This window comes from Trachurus trachurus, assembly GCF_905171665.1.
Source record: "Trachurus trachurus genome assembly, chromosome: 13".
Lineage (NCBI taxonomy): Eukaryota > Metazoa > Chordata > Actinopteri > Carangiformes > Carangidae > Trachurus > Trachurus trachurus.
Window position 1 is genome coordinate 31,599,142 of NC_139892.1, and position 17,451 is coordinate 31,616,592.

Consider the following 17,451-nt stretch of genomic DNA (forward strand, 5'->3'; position numbering starts at 1 on the left):
GCCCATGTTTTGATACAATATCTATCTTTCACGATAAATCTCATCTTTAGTGTTGTTTGGTCAACCAAAACCCCCTGATGTTTTTTAATCACTGTAATATATACAGTATGTATTTGTTTACTTAAGTCCTGAATCCTCACTTTACACACACTTTACTTCTTAGAGCGTTAAGACAACAGACAGGATCAGGTGCTTTCTCTCAGTCATTACTATTCACACCATGCTTGATCCATCATCTCATTTACATTGGCATCTATCCTGGAATGAGGAAAGAAAAGAAGCAAGGATGAAATATTGGGCCATGTGAGAGTTTCAAGTTTCATTATAACAGCTTGAGGAATGGTACGATGCCAGAGCCAAAGAGGAAAAGACAGCAGAAAGGTACGTGTGAGGATAAATACAAAACTTGAAGCTCGATATTACGTATAATGTAATATTCTAATGCAATAATGCTTTTGAAAGATAACTCAATATTGCATTACAGACCGTTAAGGCCAGTGATGTAACAATGGCTTAATAGGGCACATGGTCTTTGTACAGAATTTAAGGAGGTGTTAAAACTTTTTTTTTTTTTTTACATATAGGCTATATATAAAATAAAAGGTGTAAGAATGCATGCATGCAATGCGAGTTATCAAATTTAGTTTGAAAGTAAAAATGAATGAAGAAAGTATCTCAACAGGCTTTGCTTCTGTTTTTTTAGAATTCAACCTTTGAAAACACTTTTTAATCCATATGAAGAGTGTAGTATTTACATTAAGTGTGGTACAAAGGGTATGTGCACAAAGCCCATATTTGCATGGGAAGTATGCATGGTTGCTTACTCATGTGTAGTCACATTCCATGTGAACAGAGCAAGTACTTGTGCAAATTCTATACTGTATAAAGGCATAATCTGTACAAAACCACTGTACAAAGGTTTTAAGGAATCACCTGCTATAATCCATTTCACGTTACTGTTATTAGCCCTCCATAGCACTGAGGGAACAGTCCCACTATTCCACATACTTAGGGATACATAAGTGCATAAAGTACCTGCATCCACACCTGCACACAAGGCCAGCATACAGTACAGTCGAATATGACAGTGTAGCACAGAAATAATCTTGACACCCAAAAGGCGTAGGGTGTTTCTTTTTAAGTGTCCTGATGAACCACTTTGACCTATGTGAATCATCCCTTTGTACAAATGGATTGTTCACACTCATGCATCATCCTCTTTGCTATTCAGAGAAAAACAAGATCAACTGTACTCTCTCCCTCAGCTATATGAAGCCTCAACAGATCCAAACAGGGAATGCTTCACCTAAGTGGCGCCAAGTGGGTTTAACGTATCAGTCGGTCTACACAGAATATCTTTCTCACCAAATCATCCACTTTTACTACTTGTTTTTCTCTCTATTTTAGTATACTATTTTGTCCTTCTCTTCATTACTCAAAACATGATTGCACACAGTACAATTAATCAGTAGTGACAGGTCAAGTGAATTTATTGCCAGATAACATTTAAATTAAAAATGGTGCACATCATATGCTCTCAAAGAGGGAACCTAAAACAAAAATAGAAGGTCATATTTACAACTAAGAATGTAGCAGTGCTTAAGTAAAAGAGCCAGGTTTCTCTATAAAGCTGTCACTTGTTCAAAAAGTTACATACTTATGTGATAGTGTACAGTATATAAAAAAGAGAAACATGTTTTTAAAAAAAAAAGACATTCAAACAAACACTGTGACTTTCAGCTGTTTTGTAATACAATAACTCTTTTTCAGCAGTAAAGCTTAAGAACAGTGTTAGCCAGAGGCAGTCAAGGATTATTTTTTGATAACCTCAATGATGTCTTTAAGATAGCTGTCCCATGTGCAGAGAAGTCACAAGGTAATGTCAGCCACAGACAGAAGGATTAAAAAAAGACTGCATAAATAAAAATTGACTGCAACAAACCACAGTCATACATGCACAGATCAGAGATACAGTATGCACACAGTCTTTTTGCCAGTCTTTATATAGTCTCCTGTTTACACACTGTTCCACGATACCAATTTCCTCATTAAATTGGCAATAGGTCTTGCACTAGCAACTTCCTCTTACAGAGGCAAAGTCTGCATTTTCTTATTTATTGCAGCATGTAGTGGGTCAAATTTATGATTCAAGGAGCTTTATCCTTGTGCAAATGACTGCACTTTTTTGATTATGAGACACAACACTGTATCCTCAAATTACAACACAATCATGCTTTAAAAAAGAAGGGAATAGAATATACACACACACCTACAGTATAAATTTTATTATAGCTCTTGGGTTTCAGAGACTGATGTTGTAAAGATCAAGACAAATTAAAGTGTTACCCATGTTCCTTCTTGGCCATTATTCTTCTCTTTGCCAAATTACTAAATAACATTCAGTTGAGCTCACAAATATGTGTGTATGCATGGTGTAAAGAATATTTAGAGGTATGCACATTGTTATAGCATGGCTTTTTACTTTTAAATACTGATACTCTGTATGGAATGTGGAGTCAAGGTACGACCAGTACAAAGAAGCAAATCTTTTTCTTTGTTATTCTTATGAATGTAGGTGGAAACATGACTGGATGCAAGAGGATGCTGTGCTAGTGAAGATGCCATTTAAATCATTTACCATACAATCGCATACATTCGCATGAATGGTTATACAACTAAGGGATGATTCTGTCCTGGTGAAACACAGTGTTTCTGTATATAAAGATACTACTAGTACTTATCAGTATTGATGTAATGTCATCATGTGAGTTATGGTTTTGCAAACACTTAAAAAAAAAATCCCAGGTTTCATTCTTAGCTGCCCTCTGTGATAAATGTTAATTTTGGCTAAAACAAATACAATCTTTTGTTGTGAAAATCCTATTCTACTTTGTCAAGACTAATACTGGATTCTTAAAACTTCTAATGGGTTATGTTCACATTGTTAATGGTATGCATTGCTAATAAATAGCATTGACAATGATGCAGAGGACATCAAATCAGGTGTTAGGTCCTGGGGTATGAAATAAGGATAGACAGCACCACACAGGGCCAGCTGACCAGCTGAAAGACAATACTAACCATCTACAATAAAACTTTAATAATACTGCAGGTTTTTCACATCAGATCGAATATTATTATATTTGTTGGACAATAAACACAATACCACTAGTGTGCATGAGTGATAACATCATATAAATGGCATTGTACTCAAACCACCATATGTGAACAAATCTTAACTATACTAAACTAAGTCCTGTTTCTTGTACTGGTAATTAATGTAATAAAATGCATGAGTGGGAAATAAATGAAATTAATATAGTCCTCAATATATTTACAGAACAATAGTATCAACAAAGAGGGAGAAAATGTTGAACATCAGGTGGGAAAAAAACAGACATTGGTGCACTTTGAAAAACTGGAATGAATGTTGATAGTAAAGAGTTTTTACAAGTTTTCTTTTAGCCATTTGATATAGTTGTCTGTCATGCGACGTGCAATCAGGAAGTCAGTTGGCCATACAGTGAACATCAGCGCTCCATGAAATCCCGTGTCATAGTGTTCATGTGTCACCTCAACGCCAGCAGCACGGAGCCGTGTGACATACATGATGCCATCATCTCGGAGAACATCATACTCACATGTTATAATGTATGCCTTGGGAAGAGAGCGCAAGGCTGTGTCTGGAACCAGCAGGGGTGATGCCCTTGGGTCGGCAAAAGATCGAGTCGGTCCTTCCATCCCAACTGCCTCCACCCCAACTCCCTGCACCACAGCAGGAGCACTGTAGTTGTATTTTCTATGATATGTTTCTGGCAGAAAGGCGCTCCAGTTGACAAATTTCAGCAAGCTGGAAGACTCAGGGTTGTTGTGGGTGTTAGCCATCATGGCTCTGAAAAGGGCCTTGTCACTGGTGAAGTACTCACTCCAGAAACGCACCATTAAGGTGCGGGGCAGAATAGGCATGTCCTGATTCTGCTGATATGAGGGAGTGTTAAGGTCCAGAGCCTGCAGGACTGGGTAGATCAGTGCTTGGGCCTTCAACTGAATTTTCTTTCCAGACTCTTTTTGTAACTGTGAAGAGAGACAGAGAGTTTGGTATGTATTCAAAGAAAACTCAAAAAGTAGGATATTTCGTAATGAGATAAAATATGAACTGAAAGTTTTTTAATACACAAATATCATCTGATCAAATGTACCAGTCACTGTTGTTTACAGGAAGAATTACATCAACTCCATGTTTATCCGTTTCTTCACAGTGCTGTTGATTCAGTTCAGTAAAATCAAAGCCATGAATTTTAGTGATGCATAGCAACTGTCTCCTAACCTACAAGTGGCTTACCTCATGGATATAGTGAGGTAACTAAATTGGTATGCCTGTACTTCTGACCAACAAACCACCAAAACTTGCCCTACCCATTTGCCAAAAAACTTCTTAGTATCTTTTTTTACAAGAGCATAATTCAGGGCCTTAAAAATGCAAGAGATAGAAACATCACTTGTGTAATAAGACAGACAGACAGACAAACAGACAGACACACAGATGGAAAGAAAGACAGACACACACACACACACACAAAGCGCTCTGACTGATGGACTAAACCATCGGCCACTGCAGACATTACATTTTTCTGCTAATATCCGGCTGATATTATCAGTTGGCCGATATTATTGGACTTCCCTACATACACTGTAAACTTGTATAAGTAAGCTGACTAGTCCAATATCCTGTTAGGAACCTTTCTTTGGTATACATTTCACCACAGTACTGTCATAAATGATCCTCTAGCAGAGCACAGACAGAAATTATTGTTGAGGCATTCCATATCTTGTCTTGACTGTGCCATCCCTTTATATGATATACTGAATTAAATTCCTTTCACATTTATTTCACCAATAAAGTGGTTTGTTTGTACTGTACTGTACTAAAAATGATTCCCATTACCTGACTTACTTATATTTACAGTTACTTCTTACATGCTCTTCTCATTTGGTTTACTACACCATTTCTCTCGTACTGAACACGTACACCAAGAATGTATACAATATACGTAAATGTAACACACACATGCAAATGAGTCAGAATGATTATCCACAGATTATATTATTTTACTGAACAAGTAAAATTCCCAACCCTCTTTGTTGCAATACAGTAGTTCTAGAGGTGTGTTAAAAGCCAGCTCTTGAAAAGCAATGCAAAACAAAGGTGAATTTCCTGTGTCTGGGAACATGAAACACGGAAGTAGACATCAGTCTTTAATGTACAGGTATATGGAACTGTATGTGTCTGACAGGCTTTCACTGCGTTTACATGCACTTCAGTACCCCGATTTCAATCGGATTTTTTAAGTACCCCGAATTTGTGTTTGCGCATGTAAACACCATTTCCCGATTCCAGAAATCGGGATAAGCTCATATCCCGATTTTGAGAAACCCGATTTTGCTGCCCGGAGAACTCCGAAAGAAATCAGGATACTGGAGCATGTAAACACAGTACCCCGATATCTGAAAGCTGCTCAGCCAGCTGACGTAACTGTTACCATAGATACGTTACGTACAAAATGGCGGCGACAACGTTACGTTTTTTTGTTAGTTTTTTTCATGCGAGAAAGTAACTGTTTAGATCCCCAATGTGCGGCCGGTTTATCCAGATGACGGCTGTGTACAAGTTTGCTACGACGTTTTTCGGAGGAGTGAAGCTCCCTGTGTGTGAGCTGTGACCGGGACATCACAGAGACAGCAGCCCCGTCTCCTGACGTGCTCGCCGGCCAGACTACTCCGTCACCTCGGGAGAGAAGACGGTCGTTAATTAACTTACCCGTAGGTTTTTAGATGTTTACTGCCGGCTGGTTATATTATTTTTAGGAGATAAATGCTAGTCTCATTGATGAAATCTAATAATTGTGGCAGTTGCCTTAGTTTGTTTGAATGAAAAGTGAAGCTTCATGTGTGTATTGGAGGAGCAGCGCTGCCTGGAGGCTCTGTAGCCTAACGTGTGTACAGAAATCACCACTTTTACATCAATAAAAGCATGTTTTACAATGAACCGATCAGTCTGCATTGAATTTACCTTTCTTTTATTAAGTTATATAACATGGCAGCATTTTTAATTTGTAAATTTTCGGACCTATATTTCCTAGTAGTTGCGCTTCCTGTTGTAAATAATAAACATGAATGAAACACACATACGCACGTAAGACGCAGTAATCAGAAACCGGGATACTGTATTTATCATGTATACAGGGATACTGAATAACCGGGTTTCTCTAAGTTCATGTAAACACCATACCCCGAATTTGATCAAAAAACGGGGTACTTAAAAAACCCGATTAAAACCGGGGTACTGAAGTGCATGTAAACGCAGTCAGTCAACATACTGTAGGTAAAAGATGTTTCTAGCATTACTGGTTTTCCTAGAAACTAGGAGATAACTCTCCCTCTTGTTTGTGTCCTGTTTCTTCATGTGCAATCATAGATCTCCATGATTATCCTCTCGATTAACTGAGGTGCAGGAAACAGAGGACTTGATCCTCACCATTGCTAACATTGTCATGCCAGCAGCAATGGGCACCTGGTGCAGGGCCAATAATATGCTGATACAGTACTGTACATGCCATGAAAGGGAAAGTCATGCAGAGTCCTGTAAAGCCATTCTTGGCTCTGAGACTCACGTCACAGTTGCTGAAGAAAAGCATTGGAAGACTTGGGTGACTGCTGTCTTCATACTGCCAGCTCCCCAGTGCTGAATCTGGCCATGTTGGCTCAGTGCATGCATGCAAACTCCAATGTGCGTGGATGCAAAATTATTGCAATGCGTGCATTCTTTGTATCTTTGTACACAAACAGTAGTATTTTGAACTCAACTTAAATGTCACTATTACTCTGCATGGTTCAATATTTTAAGTGGCTCACTAAACGTGTCTTATGTCATCCCTTCCTATGGTTCTTTTTTCCCAATGTGTACCACAAAAACCGAGCTGAGAAAAAAACAGATTCAGTAGGCCTACCTGTTGAGAGACTGCAGCTGCCAGGTTCCCCCCAGCACTATCCCCAGACACAGCAACGCGTCCTGGGTCCACAGAGTACTGGGCCAGCACCCCCTTCTGGAAGAAATGTTTGACCACACGGTATACATCCTCGTATGGGACAGGAAAGTGGTGAGCAGGGGCAAGACGGTACCTGAAAAACAGAAAGGTACAGATTAAAGCTACATTATAAATAAACATGAGGTTTGAAGGCAACGTCACAGACAATATTTTGAGCCAAGGAAAATCTACGCATTGTCATTGGAAAGTAGAAATCACACTGGAAAAGTTGTCAACTTGATATACATTTGTCATACTATTTACCCAAGTGTCTGACATTCAATTACAGTTCCATTAAAAACATATAGATATATCTTAAAGCAGAAGTAAGCGATCCAGTCGTTTGAAATCAAACTTGCGCCTCGCGCGCGGCGGTTTGTTAAAGCAGAAGTAAGTGATATTTTTGTGTTAATATAAGTCTTAAATAGTTATATCTTCCGACAGCAATCACTTATATAGAGTGTTTGGTCTGAAACACGGGTCTGTCAGTCATTCTGCTCTGCTCTGAGCCGAGGAGAAAACTTTTCTCGTATCCTACAAGTTTTATCCAATGAGGAGAGAGAACGGCATAAAGGGGCGGTCCTCTCTGTGTGTGCAGCCAAGGGATGCGCGTGAATGTGGTTATGTAGGGACGAGGACTGTTATGGTGCATTCAAGGAAACTCGTAACTCATGTTTTTCCGACCTGTGAAGTCGTACCAGTTCGATCTGGTACGAGTTCACAGGTCAGAAGTTACGAGTGGCCGTTATAGTGACTTTCACAGGTAAAACAGGTCGGAAAAACACGAGTGGGTTGCCTGGAACGCTACAAAGTCATAAGTCGTGACTTGAAGCTGTAATTTACGGTTTCAAAAGCCTGCCTGGAACGCAGCATTAGCCAAAACCACCGGATCGCTTACTTCTGCTTTAAATATCTCTGTTCCTTTTAAATTATATTGACTTTCTCTTTTTTCAAATTTTTTCTGGATGTTAGTTGGCAACATTTTTTTGTGAGCCTTAAACATTATTTGGAGTATACTGTAGTCAACCAGATCCTGAAATTTCATCAGATGTAACTGAAGGAATATTGGATTTGTGTGTTATATATGTATAATGCTTCCTACTAATTATCCTTATGGCTCTTTTTTGTAAAAATGAAAACTGAATGTGTAAATGATTTGCAGGCATTTCCACATATTTCAATACAGTAGGTCACATGTAGAACAGTACAATCTTTTCTCATCTAACAACTCTTTTGTCTTGTGTACATAGCAGAGCAATAATGTTTGATAATTTCTTCTTTGTATAGTTGATATGTGATTTCCAACTCAAGTTCTCATCAACCATGACACCTAAAAATGTTGTTTCTCTGACTCTTTTAATTTCTACACCATCTATAATAATTGGAGCATGTATACTTTTTTCTCTATTGCTAAATATCATAAAGTTTGTTTTATCAAAGTCAAGTGATAATTTATTAATATCAAGCCAAGTTTTTATTCCTTCAAATTCTTGTTTAACTACACTCAACACATGTTCTATATTTTTACCAGAGTAGAAAAAAGTGGTATCATCTGCAAACTGTATACAATTTAATATCTGACTTGGATACATTAACAATATCATTGATACAGTATAAACAATTTTGGTTCAAGGACCGACCCCTGGTTATATTTAATAATTCAGATTTGACATCATTTATCTGTACAAACTGTCTGCTGTTGTCTAGATAGCTTGATACCCATTTGTGTGCAACCCCTCTGATTCCGTATTTGCTCAATTTTTTAAGAAGTATAGTATGATCAATGGTATCAAAGGCTTTTTTTAAATCCACAAAAACGCTCACAAAGTAATCCTTCTTGTCTATTGCAGTGGATATTTCTTCTGTTACTTCTATGATTGCCATTGCTGTAGAGTGATTGGTTCAAAAACTATACTGACTATTGCTTAAAATGTTACATTTGTCAAGAAATTCATCCAACTGATCTACAAATAATTTCTCTGGTACCTTGGAAAATTGAGGAAGAAAGGAAATTGGTCTGTGATTGGAAAAAAACATGTTTATCCCCATTTTTATAAAGAGGAATTACTTTCGCTGTTTTCATACTATTAGGAAAAGTTCCTGTTGAAAAGGACAGATTACATATAAGTGAAAGGTACAATGACAGATTCATTTATGTTCTTCACTAGAATCATGTCTAGATCATCACAGTCAGTTGATCCCTTGCTTGCACAACCTTTAATATTCAGTATTTCCTCCTTTTCAACCTTTCCAAGAAAGATGCTATTTACATTATCCATGATTAGACTGGTTCCATCTGTAGTGTCACCGTTTGTTTTTGGAATGTTAGCAGCTAAATTAGGGCCCACATTTACAAAAAAGTCATTAAAACTGTTCACAATTTTAGTATTATCTTGAATGCATACATTTTCTTTCTCAAAATAATTTGGAATAATTTGTTTATTTTTGTGTTTTTTTATTACATTATTAATACTCTCCATGTTGCTCTTGTGTTTTCTCTATTTTCATCGAGTAATTTACCATAGTACTCCTTTTTATGCTTTTTTATTATTTCTACTAGTTTATTTTTATACTTCTTATATCTATCCTCAGCTTCTTGTGTCCTTGATTTTAAGTAACATTTATACTGTATAAATAGTTCTTCTTTTTGCAGGCATTTCTCAACCCTTTAGTCATCCATGGTTTGTCAATAGCATCCTTCTTGGTAGAATTCATCAGTTTACAATTTTTGTCATACAGCACAGAGAATGTTTTCATAAATAAATCATATGCTTCATTGACATCATTAACATATATTCCATCCCAATTTTGGTTTTTAAGGTCTTCTTTTAGTGCCTCTAATGCTTTTTTTGTGGTTGTTTCCTTGACATTATAGCAATAATTTCCATGTATAGCAAAAACAGGTAAATGATCACTCACATCAGTAATTAAGATCCCACTCACTACTTTTCCATTGATTATGTTTGTAAATATATTGTCAATTACAGTTTTACTCTGAGAAGTGATTCTTGTTGGTTTAGATATAATTGGAAATAGACCCAGACCATACATTGCATTTGAAAAAATCATATAAAGAGTTAAGTCCACCAGGATTATCCATATCAATGTTGAAATCACCACAAAAAAACACTTCTTTAGTATGGTTTTGATCAAACAGCAGTTATAATATCAGTAAATGACTCTACACTGGTTCCTGGGACTCAATAGACATAGCTCACAAATACATTTTTTGATTTCTCATTTACTATTTCCACAGTTATAATTTCCATTATGTTATCAACCATTGCTGTCATATTACTAACAACTTCAATTCAATTCAATTCATTTATTAAGGACTGCACAACAAGTCGGCAGAATTTGCTTTGAAACAGGTGGTTGGCTGGGTGTGTTGGATCAGAGATTATTTTTATGCTCTTGTTATTGTGTGTTTATGGTAAAGTGAGTCAAGTGATGGGAGAGGAGTGTTTGTGATTAAGGATGCTTTTTTTATGATACGTTGGAGTTTGTTGCATGAGTGAGTGTCCAGACTTTACACCTCAAGGACGAGTTGACATACAAAGCTACCCACCCACCTCTTTTATTTCTTCTATTTACATTATATAAGTCATATCCTTCAATCTGAAGTTCATCCAACTCATCATTCTTTATCCATGTTTCAGACACAGCAATTATAGTAAAGTTTTCTTTGAACTGTTTTAAGTAGTCTTTTATTTTGGGTAAGTTACTATTTAAACTTCTGCTGTTAAAGTGAATGATAGATAGGTTTCCCTTTATCATTATCTTATCCATAAATTGGTTCTCAGTGTAATAATCACATTTGTTGCTGTCTAGGACTGAATAGTTGTGGTCTGTGTCCCTATCTATGTTGTATATCTTATCATCTAAATCCTCTACTAAGCTAACACAAGTGACCATGTTTCAGTGTAAGTATCATTACTGTATCAAACACAGTTAGAACTCTGGCAATGATACTCCCTGGATAGTGACCTCAGCATGTTCTCATTTATATTGTTCAAATTCTTTTAGTTCTCTTATCACAATCACCTTTGCTTCCTCTGGTGTTCCCTTCAGCCAGATCATTACTTTACAGTTTCTTGTCCATGTTGCATGAATTTTGTTCAGTTTTCTCAAAAACCGTGCCTGTCTGGCGATTTCAGCATTCTTTTTCGTTAGATGTTCATTTATGTACACACCCGTTCATTTCAGATACTTTGCTTGTCTCAATTGGTCAATTTTATGCTTTCGGTTCAAAGCGAACCACTATTGCCGGTTTTGTTTTAATGTTCAGACGAGGAAGAGTATGGCATGCTGCAACACTGTTTGGATGAATGATTATATCTTTGCTTTCAAGAAATTTCATTACTTGCCATTCCAGTGTTTGCAATAGTGTAATATATTTTAGCACAGGTGTGGAATGAAAGGAATGTGGTGAAATAAAGAGACATAACTTTTTAGTTAAATGATCTTAAGCTCTGAAGTCACACTGATGTTATTTCATATTCATTTCAAATAAGTACCTCAAAAGTTTCTGGCTTCAACTGTTGCAACTGTTGCTAATCACACCTGCATTTCTTAAATGAGACATTAAATAAATTCACTCGGAATTGTACTGACCTGTTGCCCTGTTGGTCTCATCTCTACAAATGTTTTAATCTATAAACTGTCACACATGGCTGACTCTGGGATTGTGAAATGGTGGAATTGCTCATTCAACCTTTAACAAATTGCAGACAGGAATTCAGATCAGATAAGGCAATGCCCTTATACACCCAGCTCCCACTGTCAACGACAGTACAGTATATCAACAAGCACAACCACTTTACATGAAAGAAAGTACATCACTTAATGGCTGAGTATTAGTGTGTCACCTCACTGTTAAATGCAAGAGATCAAAAACTACGGGTCGTGAATTTAAAGATAGAGAGAGTACAGGCAAAAGAAAGTTACAGAACTGAGAGACAGAGTTGGAGTTGGAAGTGCCAAAAAAACAACAGTGAGTCTAGCAGTAAAAACCAGTTGGCACGTCCATCTAGCCTGTGATTAATCAGGAGGACAGGCATATATGGCAAAAGAAAACTGTGTGTGAGAGTCAAAGAGAAGGAGCATTTTTCACTATTGATGATAAAAATTAAAACTATGGTAGCTTTATAAGATGTGCCCATCCTGCCCTTGGAACACTTTTAATATCTTATTTAAAATGTGTTAATAAATAATAAAAAATTACACAACAGGCTGTGCACTATTATATCTACAGTATGTATATACTGTAGCTATAAATTAAAAAAATACTTACTCCACAGAAAGAACAACTGCATTTAGCTCGGTAACAATCCTTCTGGCCAGGAGATCATATGGACTCATTCCTGCATAAATAAAGAGAAGACAGACAAGAATCAGTACAGAGATTTGACATCCACCAATTCCTGACATCATCCATCACCTTACGTAACGGTAGTAGTGGAACTTGTGTAGAACCTGGTACTTCTTGGAAAAATCCATGTTACTGTAATTGTTACAAGCACTCAACAGATTGCAATAACAGCATGACATGTGTCACACTGTACATCATTTCACACATTTTGGATTAGCAGGGGTAACCACCCTCTGAGGTCCCCACCACTCCAGCAGACGGCATGTTATTTCTCGAACAACTGTGAAAGCTTTGTGGCTTGTAGTTGACAGTTTGCTTATTATTTATGATCCTGTCACAAAAGCTGTCATAGGGAGTCTGTATAAAGCTGTAAAGTAATTTGTAACATCAATCAAATTATGAATTTTTAAAATACTTTCTCAGAGTAACAGTTGGATTACTGAGTGATGAATACGTCACAAGAACATGTATTTCCCATTCATCCATCTTATCTCCAACCTTAAATGTCATAGTCATAATTATGTGTGATAAAAGAGATGACAGTCCAACCCATCAACTTACGGGAACTCCCCAGACACCATCCTCCACCATGTAGGTATATGACAGCTCTTCTGAGTTCAGTGTCACTGCCCCGTTGTTTTGGCTGGTAAAGCACCACCTCCACTCCATCAAACCTCTCCTCTGTCACCTTGACATGCTCATCAGATACAGGCACTACCCTTTCAGCCAGAGTAATGAAGTACATTACCCCCATGTAGTCTTTCAGCCCCAGTAACTCACTGAGGTCTGCCTGAAAAGAAGCAAAGAGACAGTATGAGATGTGAAGTACAGACAGTCATAATAAAAAAAATAATCAAACCTGAGCCATTATCATTATTTTGTACATATAATGAAGCTATTGATAGCCTGTTTATCCTACGTAAACACCTACCTTGACCAAAGCTCATAATATTCAAAACAGAAAGAGCTAAGATACCAAACTCTATGGCCATATAACAGAGAGAGACTTTAGTCGTGTGAATGTTGTATGGTAAAATGTCAACAGCCACTTACAGTTATTTGTTTTGAGAGGTCATACATTTTTCATAAATGATATTTAAAAAAAGTTATAAATGCATGACTCATGGTCCATTATGTCTTATGAGGTAGACAGTCACTGGCTGACATGAGGCTTATCAGCTGATGCATTTCTACTGTGAGCACAACAAAGACATCAAACAGACATCCACTCTGAGCTCTGGAAAAAAGGGAAATACTGAGGCATTCTATCTCCCTAAAGACAACACTGGCTGAAATACAAATAGAAAAAGTCTAATGGAACAGGTTTCAGTAAAATCTCATAAAAATATAGTCAAATGAGAATTGAATGGACAGTAAAAAAAAAAAAAAAGTACACAAAGGATATATCTGTAATTTGCTATCCATGTACACATTCTTCAAGACTGACTGATTTAAACACCATGAATACAAAAGGTAATGCAAAGAATTCCTGGTGAGCATATAAATATGGCTACTGTTAACTACAGTAATATGCACTGTTGCCCATTAAGTTGGAATAATTTTGTTTTCAGACACATTTTACTTTTTATTTTTACTATAAAGGTTAATTGTGGTTTATTTTTCCCAGTGATATGTTTGAAAGAGATTGATCAATAACGTTTTGAGAAGATACACATTTTATCTTTTAGGAATGAATTACATTGTTGCAATAATTTCATGATAAGAGGTAAAAACAATATAGGGTATTCTAACTTTATGGGCAACAATGTATATATTATATGTTATTATGTCACTATATGATGACAACCAACAGAATTTATCATTTATAATGTTCTTCACAGCTTTCCTTAAATCATATTTAATTACTAAAGAGCATTGCACAAATAACAGTTTCCTATAGCCTATTAAGAGGGACTAATCTGCACTTGCATTTTTTCAACAGACTCTAAATGATATATTGATTCATATACAGTATGTATGAGGTATAAGCTTTTAATAGTGACAAAGGTCTGGCATAATAAAGCGACTATTCATTCTCAAACTAATGTTACAACCATGTATGCACTACCATACTACTGTATGTTTGAAACCCATTACTTGTTTGCATTAACCACACCACAGTGGGCTACAGTAAACCGCAGGCGTCTACCGGCCATAAACAGTGTCCAGTTTCCTTAATAGGGTCTATTATTAGAACAGGTGAGTAGGACTATACAACACATGGATTATCATCTGACATAATCTGGTGTAACCAGCATGTATATCTACATCAGCAAAATACAATAAATGTTTAACGTGCAACCTTATCCTCTCTGAGCACAAACTAAAGCAAGAGAATCTGCGAACTAAATACGTGTGTCGTAAAGTGAGATAAGCAATACATGTAGCCCATATTAACCCACGGTAGCCTACTAGATAGCATTTAGGGATTTAATTCCAAAGTAACTGTGAGTATGAGAAGACCAAGCGATGTTGCAACAACACAGTTTTTCCTTACCAGGTGGCTGAGACTTCTGAAGAAGGAGTTGGTCAGCATGAGTTTCCATCTCTCTTCTATCTCCTCGGGAATGGGCTCATAAATATAATAAGCGGTGAAAGAGCAAAGAGCGACGAATAAAATGATGCTTCCCAACCTCATTTTCCAACGTGCGTCCCCAGCAACTGACTGCAGGGTGCAAACACAACCAGGCTGTTAGCTGCGCTTGTTAACAAGTCACTCCGGTGCGCGACCAGGCTTGAGCTTCGGAATTAATTTTGGATCCAGACCAGCTAAATATGACAACACGTGTCTGGTGTCATTTGATGGTTATCGGCGTGCATGTTCGGAGCTTTTCTTTGCTGCTCGTGCGCGTGCCGAAATGCATGTCCGTCTCGTGGAGCCGTGGAATTAATTGAAGTGTCAGTGATATGGAGACAGGAGCGCGCACGCCGTCTACTCACGAGGCAGACACGGTCCCACGTTGGCCCGCACCGCAAATTCCTCAGGTGCCTGCTGAACGTACACGCGCTTACACGGGACGTGCGACGAAACTTTAGGCCAAGATGCGACTGATGCACAGCTTTGAAATGCAGCAGTCGCTCGTGCATGAAACTGAACAGTTTTAACGAGAAGTCATATTTCAGGTCAGAAAAATCAGGCCTGTATTGATTTCTTACAGAGAAGTCACTCCACAATCCTGCTCAAGTGTCCGCTGTGAGCCCCTCGCGATAGATCTCCTGAGATTCTCGGGTGTAAGTTCTCGCTTTTCAACGGGAGAAGCCGCCAGTCTCGATGTGACTCCTAAGGTTGTGGCCGCAACAAAATGAAAAAAAAACAAGTAGTGCAGCTATGGTTGCAAGGCAGCCTAAGCTAATAATATTATTTGTGACACAGCCAGATGAGATGTCTCGTTTCCTGGCAGGGATGAGTGGCAAGGCAATATGACTCTCATGCACTCACGTTTTGAAAGGTTCATGCACGAGGAACTGATTTAGAGCTGGAGGAGTTCAACAAAGAAGTTGTTTATGAGAGCTATTTTCCTCTCTTTATGGCAGCACATTATTTTGTTTAGTGTAATGACAATATTACACCCACCTTATCATGCAAGAGGATCAGCAATGCTGACATTATGTGGCAAGCAGTTAAACAGGTCTGCACAAGAGTGAATCTTATTATTTCAAGTAATAGCCTACTGAAGTCCCTCAGGGGCAGCTTTGGCTAGAGCATACAGGAAAATCACATATTAAAGTTTACAAAGGAAAAGCTTCTTACAACAAATTTAAACACATTCTCAAATGACAGGTTCATGACATAAGTGGGATTTGCTTTGCTGCAGACTTTAGCTATCCTGGAGTTTCCCCTCAAAGCCATTTCACACAGTTCACAAGATGAAGAATGGAAGAGTGTAGGGTTTCACTGAAAAAAGGCAATTTAAACAAGAGATGGCTTAAACCCTCCAAATTAACTTCAGGCACTCATGTTTTTACACATAGGAGTATTTCAGAGATTAAATCCCAGTCTTGGCCAAAGTGAGGGCTCTTGTTGTGCTTTTGTACATTCTCTGCTTTCAATGCAATTAGTTCTGTGTGTTTTACAGTACTTAGAGTTCTCTTCTAAGAAACATGAGCCACATGCCTACACGTGACTTTGTACTAACCTCTGTTATGACCCTTTCAAACTTTTTCTCAGTGAAGTAGGAATTTGGAATTTGTGTTCAGAAGCAGGCAAGTGTCTCCTTCTATCAGCCATCCAACTCTATTAAGATGCAATCTGCAGAATCCAGCGTGTGACGGAGGCTTGGTGAAAGCCTCTGTGAGACTGATCACTGCTGAGCAGTAGAATACTTAATCTCTTCTCTGAATACAAAATCACACATCAGATACTCAGGGATTCTCCCTGGAATTCCCTCCCTCCTTTTCGCCTCCAACCACCGGCCTCCACTCAGCTTCTAAGGGAGACCACCTCAGTTGGTTGGTAAATCTTTCATGGAGCTTGCTTCACTCTTTGCATCTTGTAAGTGGGGAGGACGGGTGTCAGAGGGTGCGTGGGTGGGGATGTTGTCTTCATCTACGTAGAACCATGCTGTGCAGTACTGTGCCACGTGGCTGCCAAACACCCTGCTGCATGTGGGGGTAGCTCAAGCAGATGTGACTTTGTGTCTGCACTGACTCAAACAAGGAGTTTGAGTACTGAAGTGTGATCATGTGTTGATGCACTGAGTGTTCTCCCGTGTAAGCCAGTGAAAGCCCACATGCCTGTATGTGTGCATACACATAGGCCACATTTAATTCTTTGGTGCATGCACATTCTTGAGTTTAACGCCCCTACAGAGGCATATCAAATTCTTATAATTAAAGAACCCAATCCAGACTTCCTCTGCCAATTATAAGTATGAGCTGTAACTTTAATTCACAGAGCCCCTGGTGAGGCAGAGTGGATGGGCTGCATGACAAGAGGCATCTGAAGGCACTCTATTCTGAGTTCAAGCTGAGATGAGTGGAGGGAACATTTTTTGA

General features: G+C 38.0%; 1 protein-coding gene across 1 annotated transcript; it reads right to left on the reverse strand.

Annotated features, from left to right (window-relative positions):
• Positions 1-1,667: 1,667 nt before the first annotated feature.
• Positions 1,668-15,269, reverse strand: aadac (arylacetamide deacetylase). The gene is made up of 5 exons (XM_083984716.1): positions 14,954-15,269; positions 13,018-13,246; positions 12,379-12,448; positions 7,008-7,179; positions 1,668-4,074 (listed from the first exon to the last, which is right to left on the reverse strand). Exons 1-5 carry the CDS (start codon positions 15,092-15,094, stop codon positions 3,448-3,450), a joined length of 1,239 nt encoding a protein of 412 aa, XP_083840842.1. The 5' UTR covers positions 15,095-15,269; the 3' UTR covers positions 1,668-3,447.
• Between the last annotated feature and the right edge of the window lie 2,182 nt (positions 15,270-17,451).

Bases quoted from the DNA above. Each gene is read 5' to 3' on its own strand.
- aadac (XM_083984716.1), bottom strand. From the start codon at position 15,094: ATGAGGTTGGGAAGCATCATTTTATTCGTCGCTCTTTGCTCTTTCACC. The intron at 13,247-14,953 runs GTAAGGAAAAAC...GCTTCTTTTCAG, and splicing joins TCAGAAGTCTCAGCCACCTG to GCAGACCTCAGTGAGTTACT. The intron at 4,075-7,007 runs GTAGGCCTACTG...CTCTCTTCACAG, and splicing joins CAGCTGCAGTCTCTCAACAG to TTACAAAAAGAGTCTGGAAA.